Here is a 17,383-nt window from a genome sequence, read left to right as displayed (position 1 = left end):
CTCACTTGTATCCAGTTCTCTCTGGAGCTCACAGACAGGACAAGTCCCCACCCACCTAGCACAGAGTGACTGTAATAATTACATAGTATTTGTTTCTCTTTTACCCTGGAACCCTGAGGGTCTTCCTGTCCCAGTTGGATTTTTTTTTTTATTAAAGGGGCCACCCCTTGAGTAACTTAAAGAACCCTATTCCTTGGATGAGTGTATGTCACTTAAAGTGAGAATGTGATAAGACTTAGCCTGAAAGGGCCAGGGTCTCACATTACATCCTAGGCCATTTCCAGTCATCCTGATGAATATCAGGCCACTGGACCCAGATGGCTCACGAGGAGAAAGTGAGGCTGGTGACCTTGCACAGCCCTCCCTCCCTCAAATCAAAGTCAACTGCAAGTCATGCCATCATCTCGATATCGTGGCCATCTTCAAGAACGAAGGACAAACACACAAGATCAATTCATTTCAAGTCAAGACACAACCCTCCTGACCTCCTTGGTCCTCTTGGAGAATGAAGGACGAACAACAGCCTGGAATGCACCCACTCCTCTCCTGCCTTTCAGAATCCATTGCTTCTTTCAAAGCTCAGCTCAGGATTCACCTCCTACCTGAAGCTTTTCCTGGTGCCTCCAGCTGCTAAAGCTTCCTACACTACCTGAAAATACCCTGTGCTTATGTTACATACACTTGTATTTATGTATAAAAATGACAAGACCAGGACTTTATATAGACATTTGTGGAATGCGTTAAGGTTTGCAAAGCATTTTGCAAAGATTGTCTCATTTTATTCTCACAACAACCCTGAGAGATGGATGCTGTTATTACCCATATTTTACAGCTATTGTAACTGAAGTAGAGAGAGGGTTAAAGTAATCTGGCCAGGGTTACACAATGATAAGTATTTAGGAAAGAAGGGAGGGAAGGGAGGAGGGAAATTTGAAACTCAAAATTTGTAAAAATGAATGCCAGAAATTGTCTTTATAGATAATTGGGGAAAAAATAAAAATCTACCAATTTTTTTTAAAGTGTCTAAGACTGGATTTGAACTCAGGTCTTCCTGACTGCAGGTTCAGTATTCTACCACTTAGCTGCTTCTGATACGTATATACATTGTTTTCTACTATGGAACATTAGTTCCTTGAAAGCAAGAACTATTTAATTTTTTCTTTTTATCTACTTAGTATAGTTTGGGGCACATAGTAGGTACTTAGTAAAGGCTTAGTTGTTAACTTTCTTGGATCAGCAAAGCAGACTCACTTGTAGGTATATGGTCCCACTTCCTCCACACGAGGGTCTTCCCCCTGCAGGATTTCATCTGGATTGGTGACATTGAAGAAATAGAACTGCATATATACTGGATAAGGCGGGTTTTCCCAGGCATTAAAGACTTCAGTGCCATTCTTTAACACAGTGTTCTGGGCAAGGGAAGAAAAAAATGGAGTTTTACATTATTTGCAGATTGTGTTGACTATAAGTAGCAGGAGAAAAAATATCTCCCTCATGGTGACTGCTCAAGTTTAATATGTGTATGTATGTGTGATACATGAATGTTTCAATATACATTTTATGGCCTAAAGCATGTATTTTCTTAAAATAATAAGCTTAATAACCAGAAACAAAATAGTCAAATACATAAACAAGAATTTAAAAAACCAATCACTTAAAATCATAAACTTCTGTTATTTGAGGTTTGCTTTTAACATTTCAATAAGAGAGCAACAAAACACCCTGCGTATTGCTACAGATTTCCACTCTACTTTTCTGCATTATGTTCCGTGTCTTAGCACAATCACATACTTGTGATCAACGTGAGCCTTTTTGCTCAGATTCTGAAAATCTCTGCTGTTCTTCGCAATCATCTTTCCAAATCTCTGTGCATCTTCGCATTTGTCATTTCTATGATGTGACAATACTACATTACATTCATATAACACAATTTCTCCTATTCCCCTGTGGTCAAACACATTGGTCATTTCCAGATTTTTGCTATTATAATAAGGCTACTAAGAATATTTATGTCAGTGTTTTTTCCCTGAAAACTTTATATGTCACTTTATATCTTACCTAATTTTCAGAATAAATCTGTGAGATAGGCATTATGGAAATTATTTCCATTTTATTGATAAGAAAACTGAGGTCCAAAGAGGTTACAGATTAGTTTGTCATCCTAGGGATTAAACAACTTATCAAAAAATAGGAAAAGTTTTGTGTGACTCTCGTATTTTTTCTCCAAAAGACTGTGGTTGACTTAAGTTAAAGAAAGGTCATGAAAGGTCAGCTCTCCACATAAACCTCAGCAAATACTTGAAAAGCGACCAGAAAGCTCAAAGATAAGGAAAAATAAGCCGGATTCCTTCAGAATTGGACAAAGGCCAGTCAGAAGCGGGCAGGATGCCCTGCCAATTCCTTTCCCCAAGACTCAGCTGTTTACATTCTCTACTTCCTGTTCTCTTAATCTGGGTATTTATTAGTTTTGTAAATCTTTCTTCATTCATTTGTTATCACTTTTGCTTGGCATGTAATGGAGCAAAAATTGTTTCTAACAAGTTCCTTTGAAGAAAAGTCTAGAACAAGAGAGACTAATTTATCTGAAAGAATTGGTGAGTCAAAGAACAGATCATAAAAATAATGGACATCGAAAAAAATGGCAACAATGAGATTTGCATAGCACTGTCTTTCTTTTTTTGTTGTTGTTATGGTTAATAATTACTTGTTTTCAGTTTTCAACAATCACTTTCTAAAAGTTTTAAATTTTTCTCCCCCCTCCCTCCACTAGAGGGCAGCACTCTATGGGTTCTATACGTACATTCTTATTAAACATATTTGCACATTAGTCACATGCTACTTTTTCTTTTGATCCTCGCAATCACTCTGTAAGGTAGTTGCTATTTTTATTATTTTCATTTTACAGATAAGGAAACTGAGGCTGAGAGAGGTTAAGAGACTACCTTGGGGTCTGTTCAAGGTAGGATTCGAACTCATTCCTTCCTTACTCCAAGTCCAGCTATATATTCACTACACCCATGGTCTTGTTGTTCAATTATTTCAGTCATGTCCCGACTCACCATGACCTCATTTGGGGTTTTCTTGGCAAAGATATCAGAATGGCTTGCCATTTCCTTCTCTAATTCATTTTACAGATGAGGAAACTGAGACAGAGTTAAGTAACTTGCCCTGAGTCATACACCTAGTAAGTGTCTGAGCCTGGATTTGAACTCAGACCTTCCTAACTCCAAGTCCAACATACATGTATGCCACCTAGTTGTTGGACAAAAATAAGAAAGACAATATAATTTTCTGGGATGCATCTGTGAGGAGGAAAGTTCTATTTCTTTTAAAAATTATTCTGTCAAATATTTCATTTAAATATTTCTCTTTAAAATTATCTTGTTAAATATTTCCTAATTACACATAAAAAGATTAACAATTATTTAAAAATTTTTTGATTTCCAAATTCTCTCCTTTTCTCCCATCCCTTCCCCTCTTTGAGATGTCAATTTGATATCAATTATGTATGTGAAGTTATGCAAAATTATTTCCACATTAGTCATGTTGCAAAAGAAAACCCAAACAAAATAAAACAATGAAAGGAAAGAAAGTTTAAAAAGTCAGTGGCAATCTGCATTCAGAGTTTATCAGCTAGTTCTCTTTCTGGAGATGGATGGCATTTTTTGTCACAGGTCCTTTGGAATTGGCTTGGACCATTGCCTTGACCTGAGTGGCTAAAACTTTCACAGTGGATCATCTTGACAATGTTGCTGTTACTGTGTACAATGTTTTCTTGGCTGTTCTCACTTCACTCTGCAACAGCTCATATTCTAAGCACTTTCATCCACAAAAGAGAAAGGCTAGACCTATGAATGAAAGCACAGACAACTAATAAGGTTAGATTTTAGCAAAGAGAGCTCACAGACAAGCATTTCAAGGATTGAACAAGGCAAGCAAACCTAACCAGCTTTTCTCTCACCAGGATTCTACACTTTCCAATTCTACCCCAGCATCTCTTTAGCTGCAAAAATAACCTCTTTCTCTTTTCAATGTTTCCATCTCAAGTCACAAAGAACACGATAGATCGGCAAAATGCTTCACCTTTCTTATGCTCTAGGTGGCGCTGAAGAGTAATAGCTAAACCTCCAGTCTTTTTCACCCAGTCAGGCAGATGGTCAGCCCCACTAGTCCAATCGTTTTCTTCAGCAAATGAGCATCCAATTTCCTTTTTTTCTTTTTGGATGCCTTGCAGGATCTTCTCCCAACAGGCTTTTTTCTCACCAAACTCTCAACTTCAGTCCCAATACTTTCAGTGGCTTAAATCAGAGCCCCCTGGAACTACCAACACACCAAATTTCCAAATCAACAATCCTTATCAAATCATCTCGCAACTTCCAAACAAGTTATATAATTTTTTTCATTTTTGGAGTTTTCCCTGTCTAAGTCTTAAAACAGCTACCTGCAAATGAACTGAGGAATCATAATGCACTGCAGCTCCTGCCATTCATCAGTTCTCAAAACAGCCCTTGAAATGTTTTTTTTTTCTGCTCATATTATCAGTTTTTAATAGCAAAGGGGGAAATTGCATTATACATCTATTAAGTGCTGGGCGCTGTGCTAAGTGTTTAACAAATGTTATCTCATATGATCCTTATGGCAATTCTGGAAGGGAGGTGCTATTATTATCCCCATTTGAGGAAATTGAGGCAGACAGAAATTAAGTGACTAACCCAGGGTCACACAACTAATAAATTTCACAGGTCACATCTGAACTCAGGAGGCCTTGACTCTAGGCCCACTGCTTTATTCCCTAGCTACCTCTTTCTCTGAACTTTTAAGCCAAAGGTGTAGAATGTGCAACCCTGAAGCCTGCAGGAAGTTTTATGGACAATTTAAGGGTCTGTGTTTCTGTTTGAGATTGATACCACTGATTTAAACCATCAAACTTAATATGCAAATGAGGTATCACCCTGTATCTTTTGTAAATTGACTTTAAAGTTTTTATTTACAAAGCAGTTCACTTTCTTAACCAAACTGCTCAAATCTTATCTGACAAGTGTGTTTCTTCACATACATACACACACACACACACACACACACACACATTTAAATGGGGGAAGAATATTAAGAGTTACATCAGGGGAGTCCCCAATTTAAGGTGAAGGGATACAAGGGGCTTCTCCTGATTGAGAAGCAACTGTCCTTGTGACCCATAAAACTAAGCTGGATATATTCTGGGACTGTCATCTCTCTCTCTCTCTCTCTCTCTCTCTCTCTCTCTCTCTCTCTCTCTCTCTCTCTCTCTCTCTCACCTTTGTTCATATCTGTAAGTCCTTACATAATGACTTAATAGGCGCCTAATAAATCTTTGTTGCCTTAAGAAAATAACAAACCAAAGGATTTTTCCTTCTTCTTTAAGGCTTATGAAAAAGGTAGGATTTTATGCCCTTTATCAGTTGAATTTAATTCTTTTTCTTTATGCAAAAGTATTCTTTCTGCCCCTTTCATCCATGTGAAATCGCAGTACCTTACACCTATAACTATAATGGTGGGTAATCATAAAATTCCTGCAGCAAAACCCATACAATGTTTTTGGAGTTGAACTGAGCTTTCCTGGCCCTACTGAGCCATGTTGCATTCTGGCTCAGTGCTAAAGGACTGGCTTCTTTGAGATGATGAAGCAAACCCTTCACATTCCACTGAGTCAACAATAGTTACTGCCTCAGCTTCCTTTACACAGATTTCTTTAGAATTCTGCTCTCACTTTCTACTTCCCCTTTCCAGAACATGTGATGGGAAACTCTCTCTAGGTCTTCCAAGAGGGATGGAAGGAGTTTTTCCTCTCTCTCCTCTCCTATCAAAGGCAGCTGGTCACACATATGCTGCCTAAGTAGGGACTGAAGCTGTTCCTTGGACTTGCTGACTGCATCCACTACTCATGTTCCATTTACTGAGCACAGATGACCAAATGGCAATCCCAAGGTAATCCTGGTGTCTTCAAGAGGTTCCTTGGTCCCTCAATCAAAGCTGACTGGCAGGAGGAAGAGTTTTCTGCAAATAAGCCCTTTTAAGAACAGACAACCATGGAGGGATGATGAACCCCAGACTTGGGCTGGCTAGAGAGAAGACGTGAACTTTGAGAAAGCTTCAAGGATAGTAGGGAGGGGGGTTGAAAGATGAAACCTCTATACAACAGTGCCACTAAACGTCCAATGTTTTAAATATTTACATCAAGGAGAATATATTAGAAGTTAGGAGCCATTGTATCAGTGTGCATTAACTTGTCTTTCGTATTTCTGAGTATTATTTCCATGTGAAGAAAATGAATAGCTGTCTTATACCTGATGCCTACACCTAAATGGAGTATGTTTCTACTCCCTTTTGGGGAAACCCTAGACATAAGCCAAACTTAAGTTTTATGTGATTCTCTGGGTTTGGGGGTAAGGATATAAAGAGCCAGAGCATGTGAAAAGAAGAGTTTGACCTCTGTCTTTGGAGGCTATGCTTTCCCCAGAAATGACCTGAGTTTATATGCATGAGTCTAGCAGGAGTGGAGAACCTGTGGCCTCAAGGCTACACGTGGCCCACTAGGTCCTCTAGTGTGGCCCTTTGACTGAATCCAAATGTCAGAGAACAAATGCCCTTAATAAAAGGATTTGTTCTGTGAAACTTGGACTCAGTCAAAAGGCTGCACCCAAGGACCTAGAAGGCCACATGTGGTTCAGAGCTAAGGACCCTTTTGATGAAAAAAGATGGGTGCCCTAGCCCTCCTGGGCTCTCTGCCTGGCCCTTGTTACATAAAGTGGACACAGAAAACAGATGTTTTAAAAGGATGAAAAGAGATTAAATCTTATCTTAAAAGAATTTTTATATTGTTTCATTTATTAACAGTATAAACATTTTGCTCTCAGAGTACTGTGATTTAATATGCTCTGTTATTTTTTTAAATTCATGGCTTAACACTTTTTGATACAATGACTCAAAGGTATGTCTAAAACTCAGTTTAACTTGATACTCTGTCTTAATGATTATCATAAATAAACCAGGCACATCAGAAAGATTAAATGGAAAACATGCCTTATTGACTGCACTTGCTAAATTCATTTTTCAATCCAATTTACTAATTATGCAAAGGTTTTTGCTGAAATCCAGTGAGTCACCTTCCATTTTCCCTGACGTTAACTGGATGTTCTTTCAAACTAATTGGAAAGAATTGCATTTTAATATTTTTCACAAATGGGCTCAAAACCACTGAAATTCTTCACTTATAAAATTTTTAAGCAAGTTGGAATATTCTATTTCTAAGTTTAAGCATGTAAAAATGATAAGATTTTAAGGTAGCACTGTCTTTTCCAACAAAAATCAAATTTTTGAGTGCCTTGCTACTCAGGATGGACAAAAAATATCATTATCTAATACCTCAAAGCACAGTATATACTTAGGGAGAGGAAGTATATTCTTAATGATAGTGGATGCATTCCCTTATTTCAAATAATCTAGATCAGGGATGGAGAACCTTCCATCTTGAGACCACATGTAGTCTTCTAGGTCCTTGAGTTCAACCTTTTGACTGAGTCCAAGTTTTACAGAACAAATCTTTTTATTAAGGTGATTTGTTCTGTAAAGTCTGGATTCAGTCAAAGGGCAGCACTTGAGGACCTAGAGGACACATGTGACCTCTAGGCAGAATGTTCCCCACCCCTGATCTAGATAACTTCCTTTTTTTAAAAAAACCTTCTCATCAGATCTAAGCTGCCATTGTTTTGAACACATAGTGTTCACAAGTTCATGCTAAAGGAATCATCTCTGCCTTTGTTTGTTTGCGTTCAAAATATTAGCATTACTTCAAACTCCAGTTTCTGTCCATCTATTTAGTGGCCCATTTTCCAAGGGTAATTTTGACTAAAGCTGGATAATGTAATACACAAATCCACTTCACTGGGCATATGTAAACTGTAATATATTATAAAGCACTGAAATCAAAGGAACAAGAGAGCCCCCCCAACCCACCACACCCCAACTCATCCTGTGATTCAGAAGCCAGACTTTCTTCATACCATGAGTGACATCTGACTGACATCAAGACCAAGGAAAGGCATGAATGTCAATCCACATAGTACAAAATAGTAGAGTTGGATTTCTTTTTAAAATTACAAATAAGAAGAGGTTCTATTTTCCTCCTTCACTCCCATGTGTCATTCTGCCTGCAGCCTAATTTGGAGACCATCCCCCATTAGCAACAATTGTCTGTATTACTTGTTTGGGCACTGGATTAGATGCTTCCCTGCCTTGTCATATAACAATTTCTCACATCTCTGGTCTCCACAAGATGTGTGTTCATCTTTCGTTGCCGAAGAAGACCATGCCATCAGAGAAATGATGACATGACTTGCACTTGACCTTGTTTTTGAGTGAGGGAGGTCACCAGCCTCACTTCTCCTCCAGAGCCATCTGAATCCAGTGACCAGATATTCATCAGGATGACTGGAGATGACCCAGGATGAGGCAACTGGGGTTAAGTGACTTGGCCAAGGTCACACAGCTAGTGAGTGTCAAGTGTCTGAGGTGAGATTTGAACTCAGGTCCTCCTAACTCCTGCACTGGTGCTCTATCCACTGCACCACCTAGCTGCCCCTCCTGGAGGGCATATGAGAGCTAATTCTTCACCTTTTCTTTTTCTCTCTGGTCTTTGACTGAGAATGTTGTAGGATTCAGGTCTGGTCTCCTGGTACTGGTCTGAACATAGTAGAGGAGTTTGCTGGTGCTTCTCCTTAGTTTTGTTAAATCTTTGTTTTGTTGGGTGTTCTTCACTTTTCTGAACTGGTACTTTGGGGATTCTAGATTAGATTCCAAATTTTTCCATTTCCTTCTTTTCTGGAAGTTGTAAAATCTAAATTTAACAGTCTTGTCATCTGGTCAAGGAAGCCATAACTACTTATGGTTTAAACTAAGTTGTGAGGAGCAGAGATTTACCAGATACTGTTATGATCCATCCAGAATGGATTATTAGGGGTACTTTTAAAAATACATTTTCAGTTGGTTATATATAGACTCACAGGTGTAAATTGTGGTTTGGGGGCAGCTAGGTGGTGCAGTGGATAGAGCACCAGTGCAGGAGTCAGGAGGACCTGAGTTCAAATCTCACCTCAGACACTTGACACTCACTAGCTGTGTGACCTTGGTCATTAACCCCAATTGCTTCATCCTGGGTCATCTCCAGTCATCCTGATGAATATCTGGTCACTGGATCCAGATGGCTCTGGAGGAGAAGTGGGGCTGGTGACCTGCACAGCCCTCCCTCACTCAAAACAAAAGTCAGGTGCAAGGTATGTCATTACTGCCCTGATGCCGTGGTCTTCTCCACAAGATAAGATAATAATAATAACTATATAGCGCTTTAACATTTGCAAAGAACTACGTACACACACACACACACACACACACACAGAAACACACCCTAAAAAGTCTGGTGGTTCTAACAACATCCCAGTGAGGTAGGTGCTACTACTATCTCCATTTCATAGATGAGGAAACTGAAGCTAAATAACTGGCCCAGGGCCCACAGCTGGCATGTAAGGCAGGATCTGAACTCAGGACTTTTTGATTCTAACTTCAGAACTCTATCTACTAAGCCACCTCATTCCCTAAGATTCTTAATGAAGGGGAACATGTCTGCTGTATCTTTGGTGTCCACGGCCTAAGCCCCTGATCCCCATCCCATCCTTAGTTCCTAGTTCAGTACCAGCACCCTGGATGCAAGAGTGCAGAAAATAGTGGTTGAATTTAAATCAATGTAGGAATTTAAAACTTATTTTTCAAACAGTAAAAAAAGGCCTGATTGAATGCCCTCTGGCACTGGGTTTTTTTCTCAAATTTATTAATTTATTTGTTTTAAATATTCAACAATCACATAGGTTTTACATTTTTCCCCCCCTTCCTCCCCAAAATGGCATGCAATCTTATGTGAACTCTACACATCTGGCACTGGTTTTTTTTGCCACCTTAGCTTGACAGTGCCTTGTGACAATAGCAAAATAAATCTTTTTTTTTCATGCTAAATGAAAAAGACTTGTCCTGTAACCATTGGTAGACTTTCTAGATAAGGCATGCCATGTATGAGATGCCTTGGTTAACCTTGACAACCCCAACAAGAGCTCTACAGCAGCTACAGCCTGACCCGTGAGCAGTTGAGAAAGAGGAAGCCAGGCAAACATTGGTCCTGTTGGCTCCAACCAGACACTCGACACACAATGGTGCAAATGTTGACTAACAACCAAAAAGTCATAGCATGTATTATGTGTATACACCCTTGTTCAATAAAATTGAGATTTTGAAATAAAGGCAGCTGTTTTTGTTGGGCGTAGAGCAGACACAATCTTTTCATATATTCTTTTGTAAGTATATATATATATGTATGTATATACATATATACATATGCTCTTTTCTAAGCAACCATTTCAAGAAAAGTTACTAAATAGTCAGATTTTCCCAATATATTGATTGGTTTTGCTGATTTTTTTCTCCTCTCACTTATTCTTTCTTTAAAAAAATTGTTATAAGAGACAACTCTCAGGAAGGGAAAGAGGGATACATAAGAATTTTTTGATTTTGTAAAAACAAAAGCTATTAATAAAAATTTATTTTAAAAAGATGCTACAGGAAGGGAGAAGAATCAGGTGAACAATTTCTATAATTTTAAAGACAAACAATTTTGAAAGACTTAAGAATGCTGGTCAACGTGAGGGTCAACCACAATTCCAGAAGACTGATGGTGAAGGATGCTACTCATCTCATGACACAGAGCTGATGGACTCAGGATGAAGACTGAGACGTGACTAATGCCAGGTTTTGTTTTGCTTGACCATAAATATTTGTTACATGGATTTTTGTTTATCCTTTTCTTTTTTCAATGGCAGGGAGGTGGCAGGGCGAAAACACCCATTTTTATAAATAAAAATGTAATTATTTATAATTATTTTAATCATCATATTACATATAATTATATTATAATCATGTTATATATAACTAAAAATCAATAAAAGGAAGTTATTAAAAAGTTTTGTTGTCAAGTATAAAACCTTGAAAGCTAATCAAATGTTTAATAAAGTCTACGTGTCCAAGACCCTTCGTTAGCTATAATGGGGGTTTACCAAAAAGCACAAGAAATGGGTCCTGACCTCTAGATGGTTGTACTGTAAATGGAGAGATCACAAGGTCACACAGCTAGCAAGTATCTTGAGTGACCAGAACTGGGGGTTTGAGAGCTTGCATTGTTTCCTCTACCATTCCTGCAGGTCACTTGTCAAAATACTATTGGCTCACCAAATCTGCGGCTGGTAGAAGCTTTATGGATTGTGTGTCTGTAATTAAAAATTCATCACAAAGGTAAGAGGTCTGAGTTCATCTTGCCTGGGATATGGTCATTTCTCCTCCTTCCTGCTGTATCTGTTAAGTCCTTGGGCTGGCCCAGGCAAGCAGAGGGAGGCTCCCAAAGCAAGAACAGGCCTTGGCTGCTGCTCTGTTCATTTTATAAATAGCTAGGCCCACAACTTGTTCTACAACGTTTTGACTTGCCTGATATAGAGCAGCATACAGGTTCACAATAAACACTTCATAGATTTAATTTCTTAGTGAAGAAAAAAAATTAAATGCATCACAAGGAAAACCTTTTCAAAGAAAAAACAACAGATTGAAAGCTTGCTAATTGTGAAACTTATCATTCATGACCTTCAACCCCCCCCCCCCCCCGCCCCATTCCATCCTTCCTCCTTCTGATTTCACTCCCCACGGCTGCTTTAGATTTCCTGCTGCTGGAGCACTGGCCTTTTCCCAACTGAACCTGAGCAAATATCTGACCTCTCCCTCTTCTTAATCCTCACTTCAAAGTCTAGTTCTGTTCCAGGCATGCTGGGAATCTCTTTGAAGCTCTTTGTTCTTGGTCCTCAAATGAGGGTCAGGTGAAGGACATTTGGAGGGACTCAGTGTTTCTGAAGTCCCTCTTCTCTCCTTACCCCCAGAAGAGAGTATCTGGGGTGTTCAGCACCTCTGGTATGAGGGCTTGCCAAGCCATTTTTAGGGGTGGTTGTCCACCTTTAGTGTCCACCTATCAGGCCTCGAACCCATGCATGGGGTGGAAGTTGTCTACTCCAAGCATGTGAAGACCTCCCTCAGAATGGGCTGATGAGAACAATTTGTGCCAATAGCCTTTAAGGAAGACAAAGCAGGTGCTGAGGAGCACTTTGAGCTTTGTTAGACATGGAAGACTGATCACCCACTGAATTCTGGGCCATCATCAGTCCATTCTACGTTTTTTCTTGCCACTTGACTTTGATGACTGGAAGAGAGATTGAGAATGATGACTTTGTGCAACTCTCCCTCACTTAAATCCAGTTCACAAGCAAGTCAAGGCAGTCACTCTGTGATGGCACTGGTCCTCTTTGAAAACAAAGGACCATTTCCTCTACAAATTTTCTCCTATATGTATCTTTACCTATACAGCATTAAGGGCCTTTCTCAGAGGTCCCATGTGCTGTCTTCTCCACTGTAGGTCTCTCTGTTCTAGGAAGGATCATGGGATTATAGAGCTAAAGCTAGAAGCAGGAATGTACCAGAAACTTCTTATACATTTTCAGAAGCAGCTGTTCAACATATACCAGCACACCTCTATCTCAAAGGAACTTTGAAAAGGATCATCTAATCTAAACTCCTCATTTTTACTGATGAGGAGATTTGGACTTTGAAATGAAATGATTTGCCCAATGTCACCCTGGTGGAGAAGTGAGGGTAAGGTCGGAATCCAAGTCCTCCCATTCCAAACCCATTGCTCTTTCTGTTGAACCAGATTGCCTCCTAACGGAGACAATGAAAAAGCAAGAATGGAAAGTTCCTAATTCCCAAAGTGACTGCTTCTCTGTATTTTATTTCCTTCTTTTTTTCACTCTCGGCCCTATCCAAGAATCTTCAAGAGACCAGAAAAGTCAGCAGCACCATGGAAACAACAGAATTATCTTGAACCTTTTTAGAATCAAGGCATAGAAAAGAATAAAAGTAAAAAGTATACAACAGAGAGCAAAAGGAAATTGAGAAGGAAGCACAGAAAAACAGGGTAGTTTTGAAAATGATATGTATTACATGGTGTTTTTTTAAAGTAAACAATGTGAGATGGAAATTCATGGTTTCACATTGAGTTATCTTTCTGTGTACATGGAAATACTTTTTCCTTTTTTGCATTTAAGTTCAAAATAAATAAAAACTTGAATAAAAAAAAAAGTTGAGGCATCGCCAGACAATCAACTCTTATGTTTTACTGAAGAAGAATGAGATAGATGGCTAAGCCTCAGTCACAGACTGACTCCATGGGAGCACAAGAGCTGAGAACTCAGTTCCTTCCAAACTGGTTTTCTGCCTCCTGCTTCAAGTCACTTAAACAAAGGAATCATTTTCTTTTGCTTGTGTCATCAGTTACAAGCCTTGGAAGCCAAGCCAGTTTTAACTTTACCTGACCAAGGCTCTTCTGGTAAAAAAAAGAAAAAGCTGAAATGAATATTTAATTACTCTCAACTTGAGTCACTCTGGCATGAGAAGTAAAGAGTGATTCATTCTACCCATTATCACAAGCCAGTTTCCTTTTCCTTTGATGAACTAAGCTCTTCAGAGAATGTTGCAAGAGTTAAGGAAAACCAGAACACTGAGGGACTTCAAGTCATGTCAAGGGACTTCAAGTCATGTCAGACACCAGACAACTAATACAATGAGGTTCAAGTATAATAGCAGCAGACCCTTATATGACTCAGAAAGGTTTTTTGCACATAAATCTCACAAGGACCCTTAGCTTCTCAATGACCCTGCTTACACGTAAAGAGATTATTATTCCCATTTCATTGATGAGGAAACTGAGGCCCAGAAAGGTAAACTGATTTGTCACATAGCTGCTAAGTGTTGGAAGCAGGATGATCACCCAAGTTTCTGCTAACCTTGAAGACTGATGCTTTTTCCAATGCAGCACCTAGGCTCTCCAGTTTAAAAGCAAATTAAAAATCAAGGTGAGACACCTGTGAATTTCTAAGCTATGACAAGCACTACTCAGATATAATACTGTGACATCGCACTCAAAGAATTTATACTTCCAAAGGACCTTAGAGACTATGCAGTACAACCCTTTCATTCTGAATAATGAAAAGTCATTTATCAAGTGCTTATTACATCCTAAGTGCTGGTAATACAGAAAGAAAATTGAAGACAGTCTCTGCTTCCAAGGAGCTGATAGTTTTCATGGGAGAGATAATACATAAGAGTCGAACTCCAGGGCAGGTGGAAAGGCTCTTCAGACCAAAGGGTGCAGCAATCCAAGCTTTGCTGCCCAGGTGCCATTCCTGGGATCTAGAGGATACAGTGCCAAAGCAGATGATGAGGTCACAGTGACAGGACAGAGGAGAAGACCCAGTGGGCCTCAATATCACCGGAAGAATCAGAGTTGGCAACTCCCAGCTTACTCAAGGGTTGTCCTGTTAATCCTTCTCATTGGGCCACCTCCAAAGGTCTAGGTGCCTGGGGATTGAAAGGAGGGGAAGGGAAGGGAAGGTGTGACTTGGAGTCAGAAGATCTGAGTTCAGATCCTCAAATACTGGCTATGTGATCCTAGGCATGTCACTTAACCTCTCTCAGCCTCAGTTCCTTCATCTGTAAACTAAGTATCATATTAATAGTACCTACTTGCCATGGATAGTGCAAATAAATATAAATGCTGAGGATGAGTAACTCCGTTTTGTTTTAAGCATATATTTTGTAACTAATTAATTATTATGTATTTTCCTATAATAGATAAGCACTTGAGTGGTATGGTTTGGCAATGATGTGTGTCCCCCAGATTTGGTAAATAACTACTGTCTCTATGTGTCCCCCAAATCTAGTAATCAGTTGCTAATAATGCATGTGATTCCCAAATCTAATAAATGCGAAGGATGTTAGCTTTGATTGATCATTATCTTTTATCATAAGCTTAGGCAATTGATCACCAATAAGAATGTAAATCTCCTTAACCAGAACCATAAAACATACCTTGGGACCCCAGTCATCATCAGCATATTCCTGGATGGGGACCAGGATAGACTTGTATATTCCCGAAAGCTGGAAATGTGAGCATCCTGTGTTTGTTTGAGAGCAGTGCTGATTGACAACCACTTGTCAGAAAGACACTTTGGAGGAAGACACAAGGCCTCTGGCTAGGCAAAGAGTGAACTTTGTTGGGAGAGATGTCTCTTGGGACCTTTAGGAATCAGGTGAGTGGATAGATCCTAGGAGGGTTGATGTTCATATTACTGAATAGTCTACAAAGTTCAATCACATGCATTGATGACTGAGCTTCTCTGTGTACCATCAGCCTTAATAAGCAGCTGTGACATTTATTAGAGTAATAATAATGGTAAATCAATTTTATGAATGCATCATGTGTTACCCCAGGGTAGCTGGAAGGATAAAATGGAATAAAGCAATAAAGCATCTTACAAATCTCAAGATACTCCATAAATGCTATTAAGTGACTTATTCAAATTTAATTCTGTGTTGAGCGAAACATTTCTAAACATGGGTGAGAAAAGACTTCTCTAGCTACTGTAAAGTTTCTGTGACTATGTCTGTTAGAGTGGTAACAAAAGTGTATCCTCAGGCAGGAATACTGATAGCCATCCCATAGTGACTTTAACAATGTGTCTACTCATATGAGGCAGTGGTAGGGCTCAGATGTGCCCTGGGCTCTTCTGCATTAATCTTCAGCCTGCCTTTAAGCAGCTGTCAAGAGCAGCTACTCTGAACTGATGAACCTGAATTTCCCTGTTCATGTGATTTCCCAATGGAAAAATAATCCCTTGGGAGGAACTGCATTAGGCAATTAGGACATCTGCTTCTGGTCCTTGGGGAGATTCCAGGCCACAAGGGTGCCAATGGAGTGTTCTTTCTAGTCTTTAGAGTACAAGAATAATTAAATATAAATTAAGAATTCATGCAGACACCCACAGGGCTTAATAACTCAAGATGGTCATTGAGAGAACCTTGCCTAAGTAGACAAATCACAGAAGAATTCTGGTTTTTAAGCTTTGTGATACTTCCCAGAATTGCAGTCTCTCAAAGTTAAAGGGTAGGTCTCCAACAAGATGCCATCCAGCCTTTCAGAAAAACCTGGAAAGACTTACACGACCTGATGCTGAGTGAAGTGAGCAGAACCAGGACAACATTGTACACAGTAATAGCAATGTTGTGACGTGACTAACTTTCATAGACTTGACTCTTCTCAGCAATGCAATGATCCAAGACAGTTCCAAAAGACTCATGATGGGAAAATGCTCTCCACATCCAGGGAAAGAACTGTGGAGTCTAAATACAGACCAACCCATACTATCTTCACATTTTTTCTTTCTTGTGGTTTTTCCTTCTTGTTCTATTTCTTCTTTCACAACATGACTAATGTGGAAATATCTTTAACATGATTGCACATGTATAACCTATAACAGATTGCATGACATCTTGGGGTGGGGGAGGAAGAGAGGTAGAAAAAAATTGGAACTCAAAATCTTATAAAAGTGGAAAATTATCATTACATGTAATTTAAAAATACTATTAAGTGGGAGGTAGGGAGGAAGATGGCATCCAGCCTGCGCTCTAGGACTTTCCCTCAGGTAAATACATTACACCTCTTGAGCCAGCAATTCAATTTTGAATAATTTTCATCATCAACATCTAAACATTTATTAAACATCTACTATGTGTCAGGCTATACTAAGCAATGAAGACAGAGAAAAGAAAAAAAAAAGCAGTCCCTTGCCCTCAAGGAACTTATAGTCCAATGGAGGATTCAACAGACACACAATTACGTATAAATAAGATACAGGCTGTCCCTAAAGTTTTAAGTCTTACTGCAGTTTTAAGCTTTAATAGAAGATTTTGGGGACAATCTGCATATAAAGTATAAATCTGGGGTAGCCTCAAAGGAAAACAGGTTTCCTTCAGAAGGTGAGACTTGAAGGAAGGCAGGAGAGCCAGGAGTGAGGAGGGTGAGTGATCTGGGCCTCAGAGAGAGGTAGTGAAAATGCCAGGACAAAGAGTGACCCCAAGGTTTAGCACCAGGACAGGATACCACTAACTTGCAGGGAGTTAAGCAGTCAATGTTTGGAAGAACCAACCAATGCTTTAAGTCAGGTTAATCAAAAAACAGGAGAGTATATCCTGTAAATTATCCAATTTGTATAGTTTTGTGGAAACATTTAAAATCAACTCCATTTTTAGCAAAACCAGAAGTATTAAGAAGTGAGATTTTTCCCTAAAGTCCTTTCCAAAATTAGATGATAGGTGAAGGAAGGCTTTCATTAAGTGAATGGATTAAGGGTGACAACCAGAAACTGAACCAAGA

The 17,383-nt window shown here is 39.2% G+C and overlaps 1 protein-coding gene across 1 annotated transcript in view; it reads right to left on the bottom strand.

Annotated features, from left to right (window-relative positions):
* The window catches only part of SCARB2 (scavenger receptor class B member 2), a 68,735-nt gene that overhangs the window by 33,272 nt on the left and 18,080 nt on the right, over positions 1-17,383 (bottom strand). Inside the window, exon 2 of the mRNA XM_072624099.1 lies at positions 1,252-1,409. Within this exon, the coding sequence (XP_072480200.1) occupies positions 1,252-1,409 (158 nt within the window). The remainder of the gene's footprint in view (positions 1-1,251; positions 1,410-17,383) is intronic.

This window comes from Notamacropus eugenii, chromosome 7 (genome assembly GCF_028372415.1).
Source record: "Notamacropus eugenii isolate mMacEug1 chromosome 7, mMacEug1.pri_v2, whole genome shotgun sequence".
Classification (NCBI taxonomy): Eukaryota; Metazoa; Chordata; class Mammalia; order Diprotodontia; family Macropodidae; genus Notamacropus; species Notamacropus eugenii.
The sequence above is the reverse complement of the archived record's forward strand: the minus strand, read 5'-3'. Positions and strand labels throughout refer to the sequence as shown.